The sequence below is a fragment of the Gouania willdenowi genome, chromosome 1 (assembly GCF_900634775.1).
Source record: "Gouania willdenowi chromosome 1, fGouWil2.1, whole genome shotgun sequence".
Taxonomy (NCBI): domain Eukaryota; kingdom Metazoa; phylum Chordata; class Actinopteri; order Blenniiformes; family Gobiesocidae; genus Gouania; species Gouania willdenowi.
Genome location: NC_041044.1, coordinates 3,338,291 through 3,354,195, shown reverse-complemented (window position 1 = coordinate 3,354,195; position 15,905 = coordinate 3,338,291). Strand labels below are relative to the sequence as shown.

The window sequence follows — 15,905 nt, the reverse complement described above, 5'->3', positions numbered from 1 at the left end:
TAGTTAAGACAAGATGAAAAATCGGAAGGGATTTTGAGAATTTTGCCATTAATAATATGAGATTAATGATGAAAGTAATTGATTTATTTGTTCTTTCAAAGATAAAAATAACATATTTTGAGCTGCAGAACAGCTCAATGTTGACAGATAGTCATGGTACCACAGGATAAGTTGAAAGCTGGTTAGAATCTCCAGGAGTGACTGCACAAAGTGCTTTTAAAAATGACTAAAGTGGGTCTAATATCCTAAAAAAACACCCAGTAAATACTGACCAGCAGGTGTCCTCAGTGAGCAACATTTGTAACTAAGGTGACTAATAATGATAATTAAAAAAAATAAAATAAAAATAGGCTTTCACTATATACAGTACTATATGTAGCCTATATTGTGCTCTGCACAGTTTGTTTAGCTACACACATACACGGCGCCCCAGCGCTGGGCCGCCATCGCGCCTCCGCCCAGGACAAGCAGGCCAACTATACCGCGTGATCAAAGCTAAGCTTGTCTGCTACGGGTGGACAATTTTATGAAATAATTCATTAGCAGTATCATTGCAGTCCAAACAAATCTGATGTCGTACACCAGTGAATCAAGCAGCAGCCATGTTGAAAGTCTCAGCTCTGTCTGTCCCTGAACCGCAGATATTTTGCACGCACGCACGCACACGCACACGCACACGCACACGCACACGCACACGCACACGCACACGCGCACACGCACACACACACACGCGCACACACACACACACACACACACACACACACACACACACACACACACACACACACACACACACACACACACACACACACACACACACAATTTCTACACAGATTACGTGATCACAATTATAATGACCTCAACCCTGTTTCCTTCCATACTCAGTAACTTTCGTCTCACCTCTGAAAAGACGTATATTTGAGAAACTTTCTGAGGCCCGTTTTCACGGCGATGTGGGCACAGCTCCAGTCCGGGTGGCTACGGATGCAGTTGACGATGGGCTGAATGCTCTCAGCCTTCAGAGGAAGTGTGTCGTAGAAGGGCTGGAGTTTGAGGGCGTACTGAGAAAACCAGTTCATGGCGTCGTCCTCGGAGACGACCTGAAACAGCCTGAACAGCAACAGAAACGTCTCTATGACACGGTGGTCTACATTAAAAACATCTACAATCCCTTTAACACTAGAAGTCCCACAGAGGTGTCAAATGAACTTTTTACCTATAAAACCCATAGAGGTGTCATTTGACCCAAAGAGAACACAAAAATTATTTATTTTTAATGACAGTGTGGTGTGAGAAATGTGCAAAAGAACAACTGTGATTTGTTTTCAATGGTTTTTATTTAGAAGAATCTCCTTCATCCTCTTATTGAGACTCGTGACATACTTGGCACTGCCACGGTATCTCTCTCCTACATTTGCCACATGTGTATTTGTGGCAATGAACACATCGCACAGTTGCGCGATTGCTCTTGCAGCAATGGTTGATCTGACACTTAGCCCTTTTCCCAGGGCCAGGTGTAGGCGGTTGTTGTTGGCGCAGTTGCTCTTTGAGTGCCTTCTTTTCACTCACATGAGAGTTAGCCAACTCTCTTGCTAGCTGAACCAGGAAGTCCACCCGTCTCTCCTGCACCCCGGTGCATGCTTGATAAAGCAGATGTGCATTGAGTGCCGCCATGTCGATCATGTTGTAGAACACGGCGACTGGCCATCGCCGTGTTCCTGTGCGCACACTGTACTCCCGCACCATCTGGTCCATCACATCCACTCCGCACTTTGTGGTGTTGTATTGGGTGATGGTGTTTGGCTTCCTTTTGATGGTTTCCTCAGTCTCAACCACGCTGTGCATGCTGCTGAGAATGTAGACGGTCTTTTTTCGTTTGGGCGCATACACCGTCAGCGTGGCACCAGTGGTGGAAAACACCTAAAAAAGAAGAAATTGTTGTTATTATAGCGGTTTTAAACACAATGACACACTCAGAGGTGTTGATGGAATAAAAAAGACCAACAACATACCTGAGTGGTGAATTCCTTGCGGTCCATCTTTCTAGTTGACTGAGGAATTTCCCGGCGAATCTTGTTGACTGTCCCGAGGATGGTGGTTTTCCGGCTGAGCAGTCGTCGTGCAAGTGTCAGTGATGTAAAGAAATTGTCCGTGGTGACCGTCCTGCCTTTGTCCATAAATGGTTCCATCAGCTTCATCACCACACTCTCAGAAAGTCTCTCCTCACTGGGACGACTGGGGTCCTTTCCAAGATATGGGAGGACATTGCAGATGTACTTTGTTTTCAAATCACAAGCCACCCAAAACTTTATGCCAAATTTGTCGGGTTTTGTTGCAATGTACTGCAGGAAACAGCAGCGAGTCTTCGATGGGAAAAGCTGTTCATCAATTGTGATGTGTCGACCAGGGTTGTAGCATGTGATGCAGTTGGTAACAAACGATCCCCACACATCCGAAATTGCAGCAAACTTATCTGTCTGCACTCGCTCACTGCGCGTAAACATGTCATCAAATCGTAGGTGACGCATGATGTCTTGGAAACGGTTTCGTGACATAATTCCAGTGATAAGTGGGTTTCCCAGGCATGCTGACCAGCTGTCACGCAGAGATGGAACCTTGGTCACCCCCCTCAAAATAATAACAGAAATAAATGCCATTAGTTCATGGAGGATCATGAACCAGTCCGTCTGCTCCGTTTGCCGTGCATGCTGAATAGTCCATTCTTGAATGGGACGGAGCATGCCAACAGTAATGAAACAGAGGAAGCTCTGAAGGCGACTCCTGATTCTTCTTCTGGCCTTTGCTGTTGGCTCTCCATCTGCAGCGTACGGTTCCATTGGAGTGAAACGGAGAATTGTACCCACATGTTCTTCATGCCACACTGTGCCCTCTTTCGCCGTCTCTGTGGGCTCACTCTCCAACCGAGCTCTCTTTTCCAGATGAGGAGCAGTCGCGTCATCTGCAATGTGAACAAATTCAAATTATTCTTTTCTTCGGTTTTAAATAAAAATAAAGTCAGGAAATGAAAATAGGATGTTTGGGAAATCTAACCTGAAGACAGCTCAGAGTCCGAATCCGAATTTGGCTGAAGGTTTATGTCCTCCCCATCTGAGTCACAAGGGTTTGCATTGTTCAGGATCAATTCCAACGCTTCTTGAGTGGTAAACCTTCTCTGCATTTTGAGTAGAATAAGTGTGGAGTGTCAGCAGGTGGAAGCAGCCAGCTATTTATTCCCCACAGCACAAAAGGCTGCATGACAACATGGTATTCCAGTGGTGTCCAATTCCGGTCCTCGAGGGCCGCTAATCAGCACACCTTATTCAAATGATCATCCAGCTCTGCAGAAGCCTGATAATCATTTGAACCAGGTGTGTTGGAAGAGGTGACTCTGTTTCTTTCAATGTTTGTAGTCTGTGTTTGTTCTCCCCCAGCATCAAGCAGAACGAGTTAATAAACGGGGCATTGTGACTTTAGCTTCCAGGGCACTTCCCCCTAACATTCCAGACTTCCATTGTTAGAGTCAGGCTCTCCCCCCTGCTGATTTCTCAGGTGATTCATTTACAAATTAATAGAGGCAAATTGTAGCCATCAGAGTCGTCAGTTTGGTCCTAGAGTTCATTTGACCCTGCTCTGGGACTTCTGGGGGGATATAGAAATCCCTGGGACTTCTAGTGTTAAAGAGCATTTCTTCTTCAAAACACTGGGATTATTTTACACTAAGAGTAGGCAACATGGGAAAAAATTAATATCACAAGTTTTTCCATTCAGATCATTTAGAATATTTTATTTTATTTACCAGTAAAACAAACCAATTCACCTACTTAAAATCATCGCCCAAAATGGAAAAAATGAATACAAGGTGATTTAAGTCAGGGTAATTTTCAAACATTTAAAAAAAAATGTATGTAAGCAATTCATCAAACTGCTTCCAAGTACAATTAACATCAAACAAAAAGGTTGACAAGTTATTTTAGTCACACAGTCTTTTTACTCTGTTTAACTAAATTGGTGTAGCATTAGCAACACTTGCTACATACCATGGCAGCAGATCAGTCTAGTGATTTCCATTTGTTTTTGAGGTAACACACTCATGTTAATAAAATCCTATTTAAAGCAGTGTTATTTTAAACCCATCATTTCCCACAGTTTGGACAATCATATTGTTTAAAAGATAAAAATGTTACTGCTTTGGTTACATCAGGCCTGGGTGATATGGACCAATATTCATATTTCAATATTTTTCCTCAAAATGGCGATAGGCAACTTAAACTTGACTTATTTATATTTTTCAATATAGTTTTGCAAAAAAAACAAGAATGGGTCAAAAGCAGTGGATAAAAATGTCACAAAAACCCTTTTATTATTAACTCGCAGCACAATATCAACAGTTTGTACCACTTTTGACTTTTTCCTTCATTAAGACTGAAATGTGAAATTAAATTCTGTTGTGTTGTGAAACCACATTCAGGACGTTGTCCCTTTAAGAAGTGTGTAAAAACCTTTGAATTGGCTGTGTGTGGGCCACAGACATACAGTACCCTCCAAAAGTACTGGAATAAAACATGACAATACTGCTGACTCAAGCTGACTCATGTTTTCACAAAGTTTTACAGGCACAGCAAAGTTAAACAGGCACTGGTGGCTCTGTATTTAGGAGTCAGTGATGATTTGCGCAATTTTTTTGTGTGGCTATTTTTGACAGTGATTTAGGCGTTGTTTAATGCAGCCAGGACAAGAGAGTGCAGGGTGGTGCACCTAATGAGCGCTCCCCAGAACATTTCCCCATAAAAAACATTCCTTGCCTCACGATGACGGTGTTTCATGTTGATTCTGTCCATTTCCGCATTTAACCGTTTTCATTGGTCGATTCCGTGATTCCGTCAGTGATTCCGTTAGTGCAGATTTTATAGGGCCCTAGTAGTGTGTTCAGCTGCAGCTGAGCGGAAGGGCTGCACGTGTATCTGTTTTTTGTCTGCAGCAGCGAATAAGGTTGTTGAAACAGGCGAGGAGATGAACCATTAATATATAGCGATGAACACGGCGCTGTTAGTATCGATACTTTTGCAAGTGAGTATCGTATCCGACACTCACTTTTTTGTATCAATACTTTATTCAGTATCGAGTCTTTTGACAACACTAGTTGGAACTGTCGCCCCCTGCGGTCACAAATCTGTTTCTGGGTTAAAACTGTTTTTATCCTATTTTGGTAAACAAGAGGTTTACATCAACATCTTTAACTTTTCATGTTTTTTTTAGAGCCACCAAAAGCAGCGCAAGTTGTTATTTTGACTGATATCAAAATCAGACTGAATGTTTCACTCCAATAGAAAAATATGGGATGTTTACAGGCAGTGGGACCGTGTGACATCATCAATCACGTGATTTCAACATGGAGGAACACACGCTCTAAAACTGTAAAGTAGTCCCATTTTTAAAAATTAATCAAAAATGAATATGGTGGATAATAATGCATTTTGTTAGACATACAGTAGATCTTCGTATCAGTACAATTCAAAAATGTAGGCCACATTTGTAAAAACAGTGAAAGATCCCTTTAAGTCAAGCAAGTAATCAGTTTTTGAGGAATTCTGTTGATTCAGCAGCTCGGGTCAGTCCACTTTTAACTGGTTACATGATGAATTATCAATGAAGAAGGACTGTGGACTGTGACAGTTTCACTTTAATCTGATCCTCTATCATTATCCGTCTAAATGAAGCCTTTAGAAATCATTTTTACATTCTGAGTACCAACAGTGTGCATTAGTTTGAGCTCTACTTCTCCAACTGATCAGTTCATGTCTCCACTACTGACCTGGGGGTCATTGTTGGGGTGTTGGGACACATGAGTAGACAGTCCCATGACTGACACTGGCTCTTCTTGTACAGCACCACGCGGTTCTCCTCTCTGAGCTTGACTTTGCCTCCTCCTGCGTAGTCAGACAGCGGCACGTCTCGGACCCTGTAAGGGTTGTTGGACACGGTGTCCAACAGGTTCTGCATCATGACCTGAAAAACAGAGAGACAAGGATGGGAGGGGGAGTGAACTATTAGGTCAGCACAATGTTTTAACAAAATATATAAAAACTCACCAAAACACAACATTGACAATCAGAAATTAAACAAAAGATCAGCGGTAGAGCTGGGTGATATGGATCAAAACTCATATCTGAATATTTTTCCTCCAAATAGATACATATACGATATAAATCTCAATAATTGTATTTCAAATGATGTCTGACCAGAAATATAATTCAGGGTTAAAGGTCCAGTATTATGCTATTTTTCACCCATCTCCAATTGTTCTAAGAACCACAACAACATAGTATTTGAGGTTTATTTTCACAAACTCGCCTGTTTTCTGGAGTTTTAGGCTCTGAAAAGTCACTTTCAGACCACTCCTAAAAACAGGCTGTTTTGGGGCCTTCATGCATATGCATGAGTGGGCGTGAACACACATGCGCAAATAACAACAAATTATTAAATACTGTATTTTCAAAGGAACAGAAAAAAAGTCTTGTTTATTCCTAATTAATTTATTTTTACACTTGCTATCCAATATTAAGTATAGTAAAGCTGCGGTGCCCAACCTTTTACACATTGTGGACTCATTATTACATCACAAAATTTTGGTGACCCCAGAGACATTTTTTCTCGAGAATTAGTTTAAGCGCAAACTGACAAGATGCGCCAGCTCAGATATTTTTATACAGCATTTTACTTTAAATATATATATATTTTTTTTTTTTTTTTTGAGAAAGTGAAAGAATAGAATACAATTATTTGGGATTGTGTGTGTGTGTGTGTGTGGTGAAGAAAAATAATTCAAAAACATACAATGAAACATCATTTTAATCAGTACTTCTCATTTATCAATTACGAAACATTTCAGGTGACCACGGTTGAAAAACACTGTAATAATAATGGTAGCTGTGGAATTAAAGTGCTGTATAATAACTGTCCTCTCACTGCTCTGACAATGTATTCTGGAATTGCGTTTAATGTTTCTCTACAATCCAAACCAGATTTAATCATAAACTAGTCTAGATTTAGGTGAGCATGGTGATCACTTTAATCAATGACACATGAACTATTGATGGCATCACCATTCTAAGTGCCATGTTGTCATTATCACTGTTAAGATTGTATATATCTGCGCTCTTACTCTGTGTGGCTGTGTTGTAGAGGTTGGATGTTGTAGCGCATGTTCTCCCCTTGGGGCGCTGTGATGCTGTGTAGTGTTTGCCATGGGTACAGTGCCATGGGTATCTGTACCCATGGCACTGACCAGAAATCTCCACCAAAAATGTTTTTATCTCATAATTATGACTTTACTAACTCATAATTATGACTTCCTATCTCATAGTTATGACTTTCTTTCTCATAAATATGACTTTCTAACTCATAATTATGACTTTCCTTGGTGATTTTTTATTTTTTTTAGTGGCAGAAACGGGCTTCTATACAAACCAGATCCCGTGGGATTACCTTTCACAAGTAAGATTGAACAATACTTTTGGTTTATTTACCATTTATATAATGTTATGTCATCATAACTAATGTTATTTACACGTATAAGAGCAGGAAATCATACTCTCTATTGTCTCTTGCTGTTTTTTTCTTCTTCATATTTTGAAGGTTTCCCAGTCTTGAGAAGACTAATTCATCAGTGCTCTGTAGTGAGCAAAGAGGTGTATTTTTACTCTACATGCTAACAGATATGATTCATATGGAAAACAAAAGTTAGTATAACACTGCTAAATATTTATTTTTCTTTACCGTTAGTTATTTCTGCATGTTTAGGAATTATGCTGCGTTCACACCGGATGCGACAAGAAATGTTCGTCCGACCAGATTACAAAGTCAATTGATAGATGGGTCTCAAATGCGAAATCTTTCCTGTGTGGCAGTGCAGTCCGATCCACGCGCCAACAGCGTTGGCCGTTTTTTTTTCATATTCGCACATTTGCTCGAGTTGAAAATATTGAACTCCTGCAACTGTTTCGCATGACCAAAGCCAATCAGAGTCTTTGTTGACGATGACATCAGGCCGTCAACACGCACACCGGTCTGTTCACCCATTCAACCAAATTAGGGGAGTTCCTCAGTAGAAATAAATGCAGGCCAGGTGCATTAGACACCTGTCCAAGATGCCGGCTGCACGAATCATCAGCTCCAATCGGTCCATGAGGCGTCTATGTATATAATGTCTATGGTTTTCAACCTTTTCAGCCCAAAATAAAGATTCCAGAGACCATAGATATATATAAACACTAGATGAAGCAAGCAGGATTCGCCAGTGTAGCTCAACAGCAGCCATCTTACCTCAGACAACTGTTCTGATGCGCTCTACGGTAACTGTTGGAAGGTAAGTGATCAGCTTAAACAAAAATGGCAGTGGCTATCCGTACGATTGCCGAATCAATATGTCGACATTCTATCCTTATGCAGCGCCCCTATTTGGCCAGTTTAGGTCGCGTGACGAAACCTAACCCTTAACCTAAACTTAACCTTTAACCTAACCCTTAACCTAAAGCTAACCTTTAACCTAACCCTTAACCCTAACCCTTAGATGCTACGTACGTGTACTTTGGTAACCGTACCAGTAGCACCGGGGGTTGTTCGTACGTCAACCGTACAAATAGACACTTTCAACAAAAATACCCTTAACTCAATGAAATATTTAAAACAAAATTACAAATGGTTTGTTGAAATGGTACATGTTGAAATTGCCGCTTTTGCTCTCGCAAAATGACTTAATTAATGCGTATGAAGGGGGAGGGAGTTTTAACACACCACACATCTCCTCCTATCAGTCAGATCTCTCGTTAGAGCACCTCTTTCCCATCAGTCAGTTAATTGATGTTAGCAGACAGACTATTGAATTAAATGTTGTTCTTGTTAGGGACTAGAGATGGTTATCATTAAAAATGTATCAATACTACTGCTCTTATTGATACCCTTATCTTAACTTTTTTTTTTTTTTTTAAATCAATGGAAATTAAAAAAAAATAATAAAATGAACATCAATCTGTTTATTTTTGAAAATGTTAACAATATGGCACACAAAATAAATGAAAACCAGAAAATAAATAGTTCTAAACAAAACAAAGTGTACAATATAAATAAAATAAAAAATACAGTATATATATTTTTATTAACAAAACACTAAACCAACTATATGAACAATACAAATATTCAAATCAAGCATATCAAACATAACTTGATAAAAAAATTGTGCAAAAGGAGAATTAGAGCTGCACCGGCTCGTGAAAACATGGCTAACTATGTTGATTTACCTCTGGTTTGCCATATTAACTCGCAACGTTTTAGATGTATGATAATATATGATAACAAGTTACTACTCGAACTAAACGTGGCCGACAGCCGAGGCACTGTAACGACCGATGGCCGGGAAAACTACGCCAAAATGAAAAAGCGGCCCCGGAAGCAGCGGGTTTTCCTGCCAGCATTCGCCGCCCCGAGAGCAGACAGAGGCGGCGCGACAACGTGGCAGCGTCGCTACCGCGGAGAACTATTGGCTAGGCTAAAGTTGCTAAGCCAGGCAGCACGGCAGTATCAATGCTTGTCTCAGGCTTGAGGATTAACGCGACCATAAAATTACCGTTAAAAGAGCCAATAAGGATGTAGCTTGTTGGTCCGAGAGGACCAACAGACCATGGGGCCGTTTTAATACCGGGTTTCGGTACCCATCCTTATTCGTGACCAGTCACTTCGACAAAAAAATAAATAAACAACAACTCAACTCAAAATAGCCATTATATTTCTGTGTAGAAATGTTAACTTTGAGACTTTTAGTCGGTATCTGTGTCTAAATTTGCCAAAAAACATTGAATATGAGCAATAAAAGTCTTACCGTAGCTACAAGAAAAATGGCGACGTCAGAATAAAGTTGCGCACCTGCACGAGGCTTGAGTCTCCTCCTCGATGGAAATGATGGGTGTGGTCAAGTTTTACACTGAATAGTGTAAAAGATCCTACACTGAGATGAACCACGAGGCACAGCAGGTTTGCAGCCAGCACTCGTCTCTACTGGAGCAGATGGAGGCGGAGCGACAGACGCCACCGCGGAGGACTATAGACCTTGCTAAAAATATATGAATTAAAAAAAATAATAATAATAAAATAGAATACAATTATACAAAAAAAAAACATATCGGCTAAACCAGGCAGCACACAGTATCAATGCTTGAGGTTTGAGGATTAATGTGACCTTAAAATTACTGTTAACAGGAGCTTAAGGATGTCGTTGCCCAAATTGCCTTTGGAACGATATATCACATGACTATATTCTGATACATTTAGAAATTACCAGGAAATGAGGTCAAAAGGTCTCCGAGAGGCTCTTGACATCTGCTCATAGAATATCCATGTCAAATTACAGCCCCATTAAAAAAAAATAATAAATCGGAGCTCAAACATAATCAAAAACCAATGTCTTTGGGGTCACCAGAAATTCATGATATCAAAATGGGGTCACGTTCCAAAAAAGTTTGTGAACCACTCCACTGAATAATGTTTCTTTCCACTTATTTACAAAATGAGATTCTTTAAAATGTGTTATTATCACTAATTCATTCCATCATTATGATCTATGGATGTTTTAAAATAGTTTTATGAGCAAAATGTTGTAGTTGGACAAAGGGGCGACTTAATAAGTGAAAGGGGGTACTATTGATCACGTGACCCTCAGATCGTTTTTGTCCCTTCTGTGATTAAAGTAGTCCATATATATTTAGTATCCATGTAAATAATACAACGAGCACTGATCCATTATAAAATCTATATATTTCTAGACCTATATGATATTTATCCTTTATTCTCTATCTATCCTTTATTTATCTCTCCTCCTTTATATTTATCATTATTGTTATTATTATTATTGTTGTTGTTGCTGGTTTGTTTCTTTGCTTTTTGTTTCACGCACCGACTCCCAAGTCAAATTCCTTGTGCTGTCTTAAAATCTGTACTCGGCCAATAAAACATTTCTGATCATATGTTGTTCTATTCTTTATCTCATAATTACACAGATATAGATGCACTGAACGTGTACGTGTTTCACTGTAAGCCAGAGACCGACTTCTTTTAATAAACACTGAACGTGTGTCATCCAGCCTAAAAACACACATCATTCACTCACTGTGTTGTTTGCTCTGTAGAGAGAAATAAAACACTTTGTAAAATGTCTTTGGTTCCATGACTGGAACTGTTGGGTGAACAGAAAAGACTTTGTGCTTGTTTTCAGATTTAAAGCTTCATAAAGCAGCCCCCCCCCCCCACACACACACACACTGTTCAGATTTCTCTTTAAACGTTTATTATAATGAGTGATTCTGTGCAGTCGGTTCACATGAGGACAGAACAGATAAACGATTTAATACCAATACCAAATAAATTTAATACCATTTAAATGTGTTAATATCAAACTGAAACCATTTGAGTATTTGTGTGGAATCTTCTGCACAAAGAACCAATCATCTGGACAAAGGACAATCATTAAACAGGGGAAGTGAATCAGAACCAGTGTCAGCCATGCAAGACATCAGTGGTGCCACTTCCTCCAACCCTCCAAAATAAAGGTCCCAGAGAGCGGGGACCCCCACTGTAGCTGAAGGTGGTTGAACACAGACATGAACATTGAAGAACAGTCATGTGGAGACAGGACCATCTATAAGGGGGAATAAAGGGGAGAGATTTTTGGGGTCCATCCATAAAGTCAGTAAAATGATGGTCTATTGTTCTATGAATCTGTGATAACCACATTTATTTATTCATCTGAATAATATCCACTGTTATCCAGGAACGTTTATTATTATTATTATTGTAGTCATCTTAAAGATGGAAATCTTTGTTTTATTCACAAATAAAATTAAAAGTACACCAAAAATGATGGAAAATGTGGTGAAATGGGATTTTTAAAAAAACAGAAATGAGTTAAAAGTTGAAAATGAGAGTGGACAAGAACAGTCAGAAAAAGTGGTAAAAATGGTTAAAAGTGTCAATATTGGCTTAAAAGTGGCAGATGTGGTGGAAGGGGGTAAATGTAATTTAAAAAGTAGGAACAATTAATTTAAACTGGTAAATAATAGGCATGACAAATGGTGAATGTGGTGAAATTGGCAAAAATAAGCATGAAATGACAATAATGGGTCAACATATGCGACATCAGGTGGGAAATGGTGGAAAGGGTTTATAAATGCTGAAAATGTCTTGAAATTGGAAGAAATGTGCAGAAAAGGCATTTAAATATGATGGCGAAGTGGCAGAAATTGGAGTAATGTAGCAAAAATACATAAAATGGAGCAAAAATATGACAAGTTTGGTGTAGTTGCAAAAAAAAAAAAAAAAAAGGTTAAAAATAAGCAACAAATGGGCTCAAATTGTTCAAAAAATATTCTTAGTTTCTTGAAGGCATCTGGCGATCACATCCCAGTGTCTTGCGATCCCAAATGGGGTCCTGACCCCAAGGTTGAGAACTCCTGCAATAAAGAACCAACATTCTGTGACATTTAACAGTTTTCAAGACTTTTAAACAATAAACAAGTGTCTGGTATTTCTTAATTATTTTAATTTTTTAATCATTTTATTATTTTTATTCATAATTTTATTATTGTATTTTATTTCCTAACACTGTCAATCTTGCATATTTCCAAACTTGACAGAATGGTTGTCATGGCTACGTTGACCATATTTTGAGGACACTTGGGCCGACCTCAAAATACTCAAAGTACTCAACGTTTTCTTGAATCTGCCTCATACTAAATACATTAGAGTAGATAAATAAGTTGTTAATGTTCATAAGGTTTAAAAATCAATTTCTCTTTTGATAAGAAAGACTTAAAAACATCTGAAGTCAGTGGGTCAATCACCTTTATTATGATTATATTAATCTGTCCTTGAAAATTCTCATTTAAGCCATCTTAAAATCACTATCATTGAAACAATGAGAAACATCTCCTAGAAATCAAAACTATAATAAAAAAAAAAACCTCAAGGCTTACAGAACATTAAATAATCATTAAATACGCACACTGATAAATAAGTGTTACCTTAACTTACTATAGGATAAATCTCTCTGAACCTCTATGTTTTCCTGCTTATGTTTTTAATAAAATCCACTGATATTTGGTCTCTTTCAGTTTTTCTCTTCTCTCTGAAGATAGCACATCAATATACCACTGGTGTGTTCCTAGGTGTACAGCTTCAGCTACATGTAGTTCTGCTTTGACTTTTTATACAACCCACAAGAAGATGAGCTGCAAAAAAGTGGATCATCAACATCTGGAGAGATAAACCCTAAACCCTAACCCCTAAACCCTAACCCTGACATGAAGGAGTGATCAAATGCACAAGGGCGTCAGTGGAGCTGTAACTGTTTGAATGGAATAATTACTCCCTTCTTGCCCCTCGTCCTGGTGTTTGGGAATGAAGAAAGAGACCAAACTCTCCCTCTGAGAACCCTGAGGAGAAAATGGATGTATCATGTCCTGAACACGACTACTGCTCCTGTGCTGCATTGGACTTATAGCCCTCAGTGTTATAGAGGAGGTCAGGGCGGAGAACGCTGCGCTCCAAAGACGGATGGAGGAGATGAATCAGGAACAAGTTTGACTTGGAAAGGTTTGCTGCTTCACATGAGGACATTAGGTTTTATACAAGGTAAGACTTGCTATCAAAACATAGCTGTAGCTACTAAAGTAGCATTAGCGCCTAGCTAAACATAAAACAAGAGGAGCAACTCTGAATAAAATTATCCTCATTATGTATTTTTAAGCCAATTTTATGTGTTTTATTAAGTTGCTATTGTGGCCGTGTAAAATAATAACTTCTGTCACTGCTTCAGGCCAGACAATAAAGTCTGTCTATCTATCTATCTATCTATCTATCTATCTATCTCTTTTTGTCTGGTCTCATCTGTACGAGTTCTAGTGAAAATCCAAAAGGAGTAAACTTCCTCATCCTCTGAGTCTTCCTCCTGTGAATCAGGGTCCGACATAGACACTACACTGAAAGAAATAACTATTAACATTTACTTAGAAAAATACTCGTAAGTATTTGCATGATGATATTTGAATTAAATTTGATTACTCTAAATCAAGTAAAACTCTCTTGCCTTTATCAAGTAAAACCTAAATGGTATTTGTAAATAAATCTTACCCTACTAAATCAGTTTTATTACACTTGGTTATTTGAAATAATGAAGTAAGGTGTATGTGATTTTTTGGATATTTCTGTGTGTGTCATAGAAATACTGAGTAACTTTTATGTGTGCTGATCATATACAATAATGGATTACTTTATTAAATGTTATTTATATTTTATCTGTTGCATCAGTTTATTTATTCTTATTACAAAAATAAATATTAAGCACTAAATTTGAGTAATAACTACAACATGTTAAATTTTATTGAATTAATATGAAAAATCAATAATACAAAAATGCCAATATTTATCAACAACTTTTTTGTTTATTGACAACCTTTTTTGTCCAAGTTTTACACTTAAAAGAACAATGAATCGACAAACACAATGTCTTTTCTGAAGGCACAGCTGTGAGAAATGGCTGCATGCGTTTACAGCTGTATTAACATTCATGAACAGTTTCGTATTTAGGGCAACAAATGATTGCAGTAGAGTATTTGGCATTGCAGTAGACACAAACTAAACTAGACAAAGAACCAAAAATTTGTCTAAAGTCTGCATGAAAAAGTGACTTCCAAAACATAATGGCTTACAAATGAAATCCAAGAATAAAACCACTTTGAAACATGTGCAGGTGTTTCGCCATAACAAAACTGCTTGCTAGCATAAAAATGCTATAACGGCAATGGCACGACAAGTCGCTTAAGCTGAACAAAATGTCATATTTTAAGTTTTGGACAGCAACTTCATTTTCAGGCTTTGTACTTTGGGGGATGGCTTTATTGCATCTAAATCTAAGAAAAGTTTCTGGAACACTTCAAAAGTGTAACGCAGTGTTGGAGGATAAACAAGATTCAGGGAATAAATGAGACCCATTAGCAGTGTACATGCCTTTGCAGCATTTCCACATCCAGTCAGAATCTCCTTGCCATCAAGAACAATGGAAACATCCACAGGCTCTTCAGCATAGGAAGCACGAACAACAGCGATCTTCATGTTGTGCTGACAAACATCCTCCAAGTTGTCCACCTAGATAAATAAAAGAGAGCAATAGTTACTTCAACACATACTCAACAGCGTACAAGTTTAAAGTAAAAAATGATATGCCCTAGCTATATTACAGTGAACTAAAATAAATAATAAACTTGAGTATGTTTTGTCTGTAACAGAATGATTACTAATTTAATAATCATAAATGCAATCATACAAATTTCAAGTATTTTACCTGGAAATCTAGAAAGAGGTCTTCCACTTTTTCACCAAGGTAGAGCATTAATCCACGAATCACATCTCCACGTCTCATCTCAACAGTTTGGTCCTGTAAACAGTCAGACAGGAATTTATTAATAGTAAAGAAAAAATATTTAATGCACTCAGCACAAGTTCAAGACAGGTTCAATTGTGACCAAGTAAACACACCTGTCTCAGGTTGTCCAAGACAGGTCTCAGTTTTGCTCCAATAGCACCACCCTTCTTCCCTACTGGATCTCCTTTGTGACATCTGCTCTCCCTAGACTTCAATGTATGGCTCCCCTGAAAGACAAAATTACAAAAGAAACAAAAAAGAAATGAGGAATTAAATTAATTAATTTAGTTAGCAAACAATAAATAATGTTTACAGTTAAATGCTTACCAGACTGAAAGTGTGTAGTATCTTAGTGGTCTCAGTTAGGATTACTTTGCTCTCCCCTTTTCTAAAAGACACATTTTAGGTCATTTCAAAATTACTAATGACATCATCTTTG

The 15,905-nt window shown here is 38.4% G+C and overlaps 1 protein-coding gene and 1 long non-coding RNA gene across 2 annotated transcripts in view; both read right to left on the bottom strand.

Annotated features, from left to right (window-relative positions):
• The window catches only part of LOC114471848 (85/88 kDa calcium-independent phospholipase A2-like), a 46,788-nt gene extending 31,355 nt beyond the window's left edge, over positions 1–15,433 (bottom strand). The window contains exons 1-4 of the mRNA XM_028460793.1: positions 15,386–15,433; positions 15,052–15,189; positions 5,813–6,006; positions 901–1,110 (exon numbers count right to left, since the gene is read on the bottom strand). Coding sequence (XP_028316594.1) covers positions 901–1,110; positions 5,813–6,006; positions 15,052–15,189; positions 15,386–15,433 — 590 coding nt within the window. The remainder of the gene's footprint in view (positions 1–900; positions 1,111–5,812; positions 6,007–15,051; positions 15,190–15,385) is intronic.
• A 5-nt stretch (positions 15,434–15,438) lies between these two features.
• On the bottom strand, positions 15,439–15,905 carry LOC114470454 (uncharacterized). Its single transcript, XR_003674876.1, has 3 exons — positions 15,794–15,905; positions 15,580–15,693; positions 15,439–15,478 (listed from the first exon to the last, which is right to left on the bottom strand). It is a non-coding gene; the product is annotated as an uncharacterized LOC114470454 (long non-coding RNA).